Source organism: Daucus carota, chromosome 8, assembly GCF_001625215.2.
Source record: "Daucus carota subsp. sativus chromosome 8, DH1 v3.0, whole genome shotgun sequence".
Taxonomy (NCBI): Eukaryota; Viridiplantae; Streptophyta; class Magnoliopsida; order Apiales; family Apiaceae; genus Daucus; species Daucus carota.
Window position 1 is genome coordinate 18099738 of NC_030388.2, and position 10967 is coordinate 18110704.

The window sequence follows — 10967 nt, forward strand, 5'->3', positions numbered from 1 at the left end:
AATAAATGTGTTTCTTGTTAAATTATACAACATGAACCTAACAGGCATTTGAAGTAAACTTGTACACAAGACAAAATCGAAGTAAAATAATATAAAATCAAGATTTGATAAGAGAAAGTTACAAATTTAGAGGTTAATTTAATTATTTAAAAATCTATTTTAATAAAAAAAACAGATATTATTGATTATTCTAATACAATTTTATTATTACGATAAAATTTATATAATAAAATAACAAATATTATAGTACTCATTGAGGCCAACATGTAGTATTGTTTTATTAATCAATAGCATGAGCAGACAATGCAATAATATACTCCTCACCATCATCATTCATCAGGAACTTACCTTGCTGTCAAATCTGCTAGTACTGTATTTCAACCTCCCTTCTGTATTTCCAGCTTGCTTATCATGCTGTTAAAGGAGTGTCTCCCTTACTTCTATATATTCTTACTGTATATCTAGAATTTGTATATAAATATATATATAATTTTCATATAAAGACAGCCAAGTCTTCCAAACACCTGCAGCAAAGTTTTCGGTTTCCTTCAGCTTTTCCATGTCCAAATCATGGGTTACATGAGAACTAGGAGTAAAATTCTGATACTCACTTCACCTACAATCAGAGTCTATAATTTCTTCTATCCGTATAATATTTGAAGTTAAAGTTTTATCTGATTAATTAATCATACATACCCATCAAACAGGAACAGGACTCTTTTCCAGGGCTTCCTTCCCGGTAATTCCATCTTTTAAAGTGCTGAAGTACACATCATAATCTTTCTCAGGGGGGAGATTCTCTGGATCTACTGTGAATGGCTCACTAAATGGAACCACGCTCTTAACCTGTGATAAGAATAAGGAATAACTCAGTGTAAATCAGTTGCGTCCTTTTGAAGCTTTTACTTTATCTTCTTCAAAAGAGATGTCACTCTATCTTGAAGAGTTAAAAGGTAATAACTAACAAGTCACTCTATTTTGGAAATTGGAGGGCATAAAATACTATACTAATTATGGTTTATATCGTTTAAAATATATCAATTCATTTAGGGAAGAACATATCTTAGCTTCAGTCTATGACTTAAGACTAACTTAAACCACAACTTGCAATTTTAACCTCTCAAATATTAATTTCAATGTTTGAAAGATCCATCCTATGCGTTAAGTAAGTTATGAATATTAATCCTCCAACCTCAAATGTTTTGTCACATGCATTTGAGCTTCCCAAAGCAGCAACACATATTAAAGCAACTTCTTCCCTTGATATCTTTCCCTGAAAAAGAGACGGATGAAAAGTTACATATCATCCATAACACTATTAGCTGCATCATGCCATAGTTTAATTTTTTTTTTTCAATTGAATAGTACGCAGAATATCATCTACTTCATGCATATGATATAAAGATGATGTGCAAATACCGTTATATTGTCCCCTTGTTCAAATATAAGATCAGCCCCTGCCGGTTCCTCAGTTAATGCACAAGGCCTGATAATTGTATATGGAATTCCGCTTTCCCGAATCAAATCCTCCCCCTGTTACAGAACAAATTAAACCTAATAGTGCACTAATACAAATATATATATAAATGACAGCACGGAATGATATTGGCAAAAATTTAAAAATTGGTTTCAATCTGATCAATGCAACCAGTGAGATTAAGTAATCATGATTTTTATTCATATTCAAATAACAGCAAATAGGTTAAAAATAACCTTTAATTTGAAGGTTAGAATAGATCCCAATTCCTTATTCATGCGTACGGCTGGAGGTTGCTTGCTCAGGTCAAGTCCAGGTCTCTCAACTCTAGTAACACCAGCAGAGCCCACGTGTATGAACCTGTTCTGATCAAATAGTCATTTTACACAATGTGAAGTGTGAAAATGTTAAATTTGAATTAGTAATCCTGAATTCCTGATACATCATCAATCATCATGCAGTGATATCAGTTTAACAATAAAACTGAATATTGACCTGGGAGTGATTGGTTCCTTTATATATGCTCGTATAACTGACAGTGGAAGCTGAAATGGACCTTCTACAAACGTGGGGTTAAGCTTTCCATCATATTCGAACTTACTGAACATGAGCTGTACGACGTTTTCATCTTTTATTAATGCACAGAAAAATTAATGAAAAAGTAAAACGGAAGAAAACAATAACATGCCTGCAGAGAAATAATTTGGCTTGGGTCAAAGGGCGGTGCATCTTGTACTGTTCGTGCTCGAAATATAGGTCTCAAAGAAGAAAATGGAACACGTACCTACAAGTCAGAAACAGTAAATAGAGGAATATAATATTATATCGGATTATTTATTATTTCTTCTCATCGATGTTACTTACCCACTGCCATCCTTCTACAGTGTCAAAGCCTGAAGTATATCCGACTGTATCCCAATCACGGCTAGTACGAACAATAAGTTTATAACGCCGCCCATCCCCCTTAATGCGTAATTCAAATCCATCATATGCAGAAACATCTTCGGGTATTGTGAAATTCTGAAAACAAAGACAGGCAAGTTCTTTATGCACTACTAATACACTACACTCTCTCTTGATAATCATATAATATACAAACTAGTCAAAACATAATATTATAGGAAAATACAAGATTTGGTCATGACTTAATAATGGTGCATATATGAATATGCTAATATGGCTTTGTAGGATCTGCAAGACCAATAGTGTTAAATTTTAAAGTACTTATTACCCATGACTTTTTATCAGTACTAGCATTTATTAATGTGAGCATGTTACATAATTCTATAATTTACAACTGCATAATGAATTCAAATGGCATACATACAAGGCAACACCCTGCTCACAAGTTATAGATAGAAATGAAGCAAATTGTTGAGGGAGTAAAATAACTTAACTTTCATGATAGACAACTAATCAGAAACAACTATTCTAAGCTTAAAATGAGCAAAACCCCATGAGAGTCAGTAATCCAGCAGCCCAAGCATATAGAGATATATGATTAGTCGTCTGCAACGCAATTTTTCAGGATCTATGAAAGGATTCTTAAACTTAATTTAGAACTTTCTATTTCCTTTGAAATTTTGATTTTTTTCTTTTAAAGCATTATAATTTTTAGGAAGGGAAATTGAATACTTCAGAAAATATAGTTTCACATTTTTAAGTAACCTTAACACTCTTGACATATCATAGACTAAATATATTATTCTGACTAGATAGATACGCATCAGCATTCACTACATGTCACTTCGGAAGAAAATACACAAGTTACAAACTAACTACAAAAAAATAAAAAAGTAAAAATCAATTCTAATACGGTAAAATTAACATTTCGCATGCCACACCGTATAGATTATTTTCCTCCTGTTATAAAGCGCTAGAGTGAGGAGTGTCCTTTAGGAGGGAAGCAACAGGGACGCAATATAATTGAGGCAGCTAGCTTTATACTTGACTATTTACTTAATGTTGGTAGATATTACCAATATTACTTCACTCAGAATAATATCTACTGTAGTTAAGTAGGACAAAAATAAAATCGCCTAACCTTTGTCCTTATACTAGTAAAGCCTCCATTGTTTGATGTGGAAACTATACCTAAAAGGCATGCACAAGAAATCAAGATTATATGAAAGAACATAAATGTAATTTCCAAGTATCTGAGAAGATCAAACCTGTGAAGATCCCAGTGGGTTTGCCATTTTCACCCCCTGTTGGATCTATACGGAATGTGCTTTCACTAACCCCTCCCATAACAACATCATCTAAAGCACCCCAAGGAAGATCTCTAGATGAATCACCTGCGCAATCATAAAATCTGACGTTCACTGAGAGAAATGATGGGCAGTATCTCCTGAAGTGTTGTTTTTCCACATTATCTATATAGATGCACAGAACCGTAAACAACATTTTATCTACTTTGATTTGATTATACTAGTCAAATTTCAATTTTAATAGCATTTCATCTACTTTAGTTTGATATACAAGTGTTTTTATAGATATGAGCAGTAACAGAATGAAATGAAAGCACTTGGAAATCTCATTCCAAGATACAAAAGTCTGTCCATAAAAAAGAACATGTATTCGGCTTATAAATCTTGGGAGATGATGATATGACTGGACCATGACATGAAGTAGATCGTAAGCCACTTTTAACTGTGCAAAACATACCATCAAATCCAAACACTAGCTTTCCACTTCGTTGTGCTACACTTTCCTTTATAGCATTAATCAGATTTTTCATACCAATGTACTCCACCATTTCAGGAGAATCACCTTTAATCTGCTTTCCATCAAACAAATAAACTCTTTAAAATGATTACATGATGGTGAGGAATAAAAGGATTCGTGTTGGAAACAAGATGCCTAATGGAATGGAATTCTTGCAATGAATCAACTGAAAGCACCTCTGGTTCGAAGAACTTGATCCCCTGTACACAGCCATATATATATAAAAAGTTACTAACATATCAAAGTAGGAGATTCTCATTTATGAACACATATAACTTCATACATTAAAAAAAATCTGAATATTTTAAATTTTGTAGCTTTGGATTAGAAGCATACTTGGTTGTATTTGGCCCGTTCAGGAGTGTCACCTTCCTTTGGGCCAACAATAACTGAAACAGCATTAATAACTTTCTTCACTCCTTTAAAGTACTCCGGGAGTAGTGTGCTAGACTTGGTTATATCTCCAACAATCTGAATATTTTTGTTCACACAAATTCATCAGTATTTAGGAGCATGCAACAGATAAAATACAGAATCTTTGTCAAGAAGGAACGAGGATTATTTTCATCAAGGAGAGTTTAACTGCAGCAGAAAATGCTGGCAGAATTAATAACTATCATAAGGGAATGACAATATAACTTCACACTTACCAACTTTAAACACTAGTTCCAATTAAGACACTATGGATTATATAAAAATTAATCAACTTTTAACACTAGTTCCAATGAAGACACTAGGGACTGTATAATTAATTACGGCTTCCATAAATAATGCTGAAAATAATACCCAGGCAATAAACATACGAGCACTTAAATATATTGCTCTAAAAATAAAAAAAATTGGCTGAATGCATGTATTGGCCCCTGAACTCTTACTTAAAAGTCTATCATGTCCCTAACCTTAGAGAAGGACCAATTATACCTCTGAACTCTTTCTCAAAAGCCTATTATGCCCTTAATCTTAGAGAAGGACCTATTATACCCCTGTAGTCATCCATTCTGTTAAAAGGCCCAGTAAATCCCAGAATTCGATGACTATTCCTAGCTATTTCCTTGACACTAAAGGACAGTTCCCCACTGCTGCCTCCAGTAGATTTGAATAAATAAGATTAAACCAAATACATACATACACATATATATATTATATATAGGCACTTGCTCAAATGAGAACTTTCTTAAAATGAGAACAGTGAGAACTTTTTTAATTTATCAAAATCTCATTTATTTGAAGGGCCCCGCCAGGGGCACCTTCACAAAAAATGTATATCATTAAGGTCTCCACCTAGCTAGCCAAAAAAAATAAAAAATTAAAAATTAAAAAAAATCACTGATGACGTGGCAGTGGACTTTTTTATTTGAATTTTTTTTTGAATTTTTTTTTTGACTAGCTAGGGAGAGACTAGTTTTATATACATTTTTTATATTGGGTTCCCACTAGTTTGATGTTTAGATTAGTCAAAATATGATAAATTAAGGAAGTTCTCACGGTTCTCATTTTAAGGAGTTCTCACTGGAGTAACCCTCTATATATAAACATATATAATATATCAATACATAATTATTATTTTTTTGTTACATTAGAGAAATTATATACAACTTCAAGATATTAAATATTAATTTCACGTTATAATTTATAAAAATTAAGTGAGATGTAATTCTATGTTACCCAGACTCGGGTATGGGTGTCCCGCATGGGTGCGGATCCAAAAGTCTGATACTTAGTTTTAGAATAGTTAGGATCCTTGAATATGGATCCAAATTTAGACAGGTGTGGTGACTCTGTACGTAAGCTTGATGCAAGTTAACTTTATTTAGACTAATTTATTACACATTCATAAATATAGTTTCTGCTACACATAAATCACATACACTTGATTAAGTATGTTAAAGTGTAACATAAAACTGATAGAATAACGTAAAAACAAGTCATTCGTGGACCTTGCTCTTTTTAAGCAAGTTATAACAAGAACTTAATTTTCATTTTGACTGCGATGCTACAAGGTGAAGTGTCTTGATTTTAAAACAAGGATTCAACTCATATCCCATACCCAGACTCATGTCATGTCCGGTGTACATAGGTATAGGAGCAAGTCCGGTGCATGGGTAACTTTTGCGTTGGATACTGTGCAAAGGATCCTCCTTCCAAATTCAGCGTTGGAGGTTTGGAGCAAATGGCAAAAAGTGTTCCGGTCCCGCGAAGCTGGGCTGAGCCCATTTCTGCTGCCTCTACCTTTATATCATATTTTATTCAATCTAAATGCTTTAGTTGATTCAACTGGTTAATAATAAGATTATGATATTATATATAATAGAATGGCACCCATAACAGTTATATTACAGTTACGCATTGGAGCTAATTAGCCAAGTCCCCTAAGTTACCCGGACGCGGGTATGGGTATCGGACACGGGTACAGATCCAAGAGTTAGATTCGTAGTTTTAGGATAATTAGGATTCATGGACATGGATCCAAAATTAGACTTGGGTACGGGGACTTGGCACTTCAGCTCCACGCAAGTAAAACTTTATATAGACTGATTTGTTGTACTATCATAAAAATAGTGCCTACTGCACATAAATCACATACGCTGGAAATCGAAGCATAAAATCAATAGAACAACATAGAAACAAGTCATTCATGGATCTTGATCTCTATAAACAAGTTGAAAAAAGACCTAAGTTTCATTTTGACCTGGGATGTTACAAGGTGAGGTGTCCGGTTGTAATAAGAAGGATCCAACACATATCCCATACCCACACCCATGTCATGTCTGGCGGACACGAGTATAAGCACAAAATGGAGAGTCCGAGTAACATAGCAAGTCCCTGCTTCACTTACATGGCAATTAATAAGACCCAAAAATAAGAGAACTGGGCTCTCCCATTGCCCATGCTCTAAGGACAAATATGGAGAGTCTAGGGAACAGAGATGTAACTAGATTAAAACTCATGAAATTGTTATATATTATTTTATATTAGATCGAAAATAATATTGTTACATAATCTTAATAAATACTATTATATATAAATTTCAATAGGAATGATTCATCTTAACACATGTTTATATAAAAATATCAAATAATATAAAGAAGGATTTGAATATTATAAATATTATAGAATATAAAAGCATGGTGGGCCTTATTCAAGAGTATAGGGACGTGACAGGTCGTCTTTGAAGATGACGTGCAGGTTATTAAGAAAAAGTTCGGAGGCAATGATAATGCATTCGGCCAAGAATATTAGCACTTCTGCCACCACTGTTGATGCATGTATATATGTGACACATTAGGGCAAATCTAAAGCATTACGGTCATCAGTTCTAGTAGCAAATTGTTAGAATATAGTGATTAATATTATGATCTAGATAAAAGCCTTTCCCTAACGCCTTGAGGTTTTAGAAGAACTTAACACAGACACAAAAGCTATATGTTGTGTTCTCGATTAAGCAGAAATTTATGACACATTCTCATTTCTTATGCTCTGCAGTTATAAATTAGTCAGTGATTTCTTTGTATATTTTAAGTCTCGCAGCAATGTTATTACTACAATTATTCCTAATTCCATATTTCTGCCTCTATTCTGTGTAATATATTAGCAGCCCCAGGTAGTTAATATCCTTTAACATATGTATTGTAGGACAAGAGAACTTTCTAAAGTAATTGTCATAAGAACTTGTACAATGCGAAGCAATTGCATGTGTAGCAAATCTAGTTATATAACCTGATTAACTAAAATGATCCGTAGAAAAATAAAGGTCACAATAGCATCTTACAGATCTATTTCTCAAGATAAGTCTGGACGTGTATCTTCAGAACATAGAGACAACACTATATCTGTACTTGACTAGATATATAGTGGTTCCACGTTAAGTGAAAAATATAAACTAAGAAAAACATTTTGAGTTGTAGTGCATTAGAACCAAGAAAGGTGCTCACCATGTCAACATCTGGACCAAGCATTCTCTTGGCCTTCTCTTCATTTCTGACCTGAAAGAATCATTATATGATATCGTAAATAATATTCAAATATGACTACACGAAGCCGGTGAAATAACTTAAAAGATTTGTTCAGTATTTATTAACACACATCTCCATCGGAAGCTAAGTCCGAATATCAAATACACGGTACAACAAAATAATGCATAGCAACAGAAGACTTTTAGTAGCAGATAGATAACAAGTAGGAGCACTTACCAAAACTCTAACTGGCAATCCTTTTTTCCTCAAAACGTCCACAACTCTTCTGCCAACACCACCAGTTGCTCCAGCCACTAGGACGATTCCAGAAGTATCCATTGGCTTAACAGGTTCACTTGGTGCTGGTCCAGTCAATTTTTCAACTAGAAAATCAAAGAACTTCAAATTTTTTCAAGAAAATTTGTGAACATGTCAGTAGAAGCAACAAATTCACCCCTTCCTACAGTATCCCAAATTTTAAATATAAAACAATTTAAGAAAAATGATAATGGGTCGCGCTCAAGAGAGAACCACTCCTTAAAATAGAACCATAGAACCACTAGGGTTCTGCTGCAGAACCTTAAATTTTAAATAGATTTTTAGGATCTAAATCTAAAATACATGTTTTTTTAATGTTTTTTCATCGTTGTGTGTGTTCAAAAATAATTTAAAAATATAATCCATAGATATTGACATTTTTTTTGTGAAGTTCTGCTGCAGAACCCCAACTAATACTTAAGTTCTGCTGCGGAAACCTTACTTAATAAGGTAAGGGTTCTATGGTTCTCTCTCTAATGGTTCTCTCTGGAACATGACCCAAATGATAATAACTATGCAAAATAATAAATAAATAATTAAGGTTTGCTTAAACAAGATTGGCATTTACCAACCTTAGCAGGGGATGGAGGCCCATTAAAAAAGTATAGTGTTTTTACAAATCTGCCAAAATCCCAACCTTTCTTGTCAGCTTCGGCAGAAATGATCCCCTTATATGATCTCAAAGTGAGACAGGAAGAGCTTTGCCGGAGTATTGGGGATTGGAAATTGTTCTTCTGTTGAAGAAATGGGTTAGCAAGTGAAGAACACTGAACCTGAGGACCTGAAGCAGTTCTACAATTGTATCTTCTGTTGGCAGAAAATGACCCTCCCTGAAATAGCAGTCATATTGATTTAAGAAGGGAAAATAGTCTTCTTAATATGTCCAACAATACTGCTTATTTGGAAAACAAGTGTTGGACTACATCAGTAATAAATAGGAAACTAATAAAGACATCAAAGTATTACTTAAAACTTAAAAGAATGTGGCAAATGAAACACTCTCTCATTCAAGAGACCCCTTTTTTTGGTTTATTAAGCTGGATCACAAAAAGCCCCTCTCTTGGGGAATATATCCTCAGTGTGCATATTAAACTTTTCGGATAACATTAGAGATTAAAAGGCACTTAGCTCAATATCAAACATTTTCTATCTTTAACAAAATCAAACATTGATAATATATTTTGAGCTGTTTGTCTAATTTTTCTAAGCAGGTACTTTAAACAAACATTGTACTAGTTGTTAGCAATGGAAGGGGGGGAGGAGAAAGAAATGAAAATTAAACTAATTTTCTGTGTACATTTATGCATAATATGATAATATTCATTCTTCCTCCATTCCATTCCACAACTAAACTCTCATATCTTCCATCACAAATAGGCGCCTTATTGTATCCTAATTGTCCATTCCATTCCACATTCAAACCAAAAGCTCATACAATAATATCCCTACAGTATCCAAATTTTCTTCGATTCTATTTCTACCTCTATTTAATTCAACCACTAGCAACACATGATATCTACATTAAAATTGCTTTACCTATTGTTAGGGAAAGGCTGGTAAAAGTCTTTCCCTGACATCTCAAGGTTTCAGGAGAACTCAGACACTTGGTATCGTATCAGAGCTCAAGCGGTCAGCTCACTTAACACCTATCATAGGTGAAAACGACATAAAGCTAAAATGCATTATTAAGATCAGTAAGGCAGTGCTTCAAACACTTATCACCGTTCACCGATACTTAACATGGTATCGAAACTCAGGCAGCGAGTCACTTGACACCTATCGTAGGTGTCAACTACAGAAAGATCAAATGCATAATTGAGCTCAGTAAGGCAATGTTTCAAACACTTACCAGTTACCACCCATATAAGTAGAAACTTTAGGAACACTCATATCAGTTAAACAGCACAACTAACAGTAACAGCACAATCATAAATTAAAACACAAGTTTCGCACACAAAACATGTAGAACTATAGAAGGGTATAAAGGGTAAAAGGGTTTAATACCTGAAAGTTGAGAATTGTAGCGGAAGAAGAAGTGATAGCAGCAAAACAGCAACCATCCATTTTCTTAAGCTAAAAAGACTGTATTTTTATATGTAAATGCATAAAAACAGTGAAGAAACTGATGGGCTATTAGTAAATACAATTGGTACAAACAAGTGAATAAGTGATGATATATGAAACATAAGCACACTTGTGTTTCTGTGGTGGAGAATTATAAACCACATATAAGTGGCAAGTTCTGGAAGAGACACGCCCGCAAAATATCAACTAAATAGTTACCTGGAGACTAATTCATTGCTTTCTTTGTTGCTAAAAACCTGTTCGAAGCCAAAATTTTGGTAAACAATTGCTAAAGATTACTGTTTTTTAGTTAGATTATCAAATCATTTCATTTTTACTGAAATTTTCAAAAATATATTTTAAGATTAAAAATTTATATCTAAAAGTAAATTTTATAAATTAAACGAAAATTTAAGATCTAGTTTTTA

At 33.6% G+C, this 10967-nt stretch overlaps 1 protein-coding gene across 4 annotated transcripts; it reads right to left on the reverse strand.

The window, feature by feature from the left end:
• Nucleotides 1–371: 371 nt before the first annotated feature.
• On the reverse strand, nt 372–10719 carry LOC108199875 (protein HIGH CHLOROPHYLL FLUORESCENCE PHENOTYPE 173, chloroplastic). Of its 4 annotated transcripts, none has more exons than XM_064083142.1 (17): nt 10480–10719; nt 9048–9305; nt 8395–8556; nt 8137–8187; nt 4541–4675; nt 4381–4404; nt 4145–4256; nt 3649–3774; nt 3522–3571; nt 2342–2497; nt 2166–2261; nt 1973–2088; nt 1714–1837; nt 1420–1533; nt 1193–1273; nt 697–846; nt 372–524 (listed from the first exon to the last, which is right to left on the reverse strand). In XM_064083142.1, the coding sequence occupies exons 1-16, from the start codon at nt 10537–10539 to the stop codon at nt 700–702; spliced, it is 1812 nt and encodes a 603-aa protein (XP_063939212.1). In that variant the 5' UTR covers nt 10540–10719; the 3' UTR covers nt 372–524; nt 697–699. The 4 variants fall into 4 exon arrangements, with proteins under 4 accessions (XP_063939212.1, XP_063939215.1, XP_063939213.1 ...); XM_064083145.1 differs by having other exon boundaries at nt 8395–8540; nt 9113–9305; nt 10480–10677; XM_064083143.1 differs by having other exon boundaries at nt 455–616.
• Nucleotides 10720–10967: the final 248 nt, after the last annotated feature.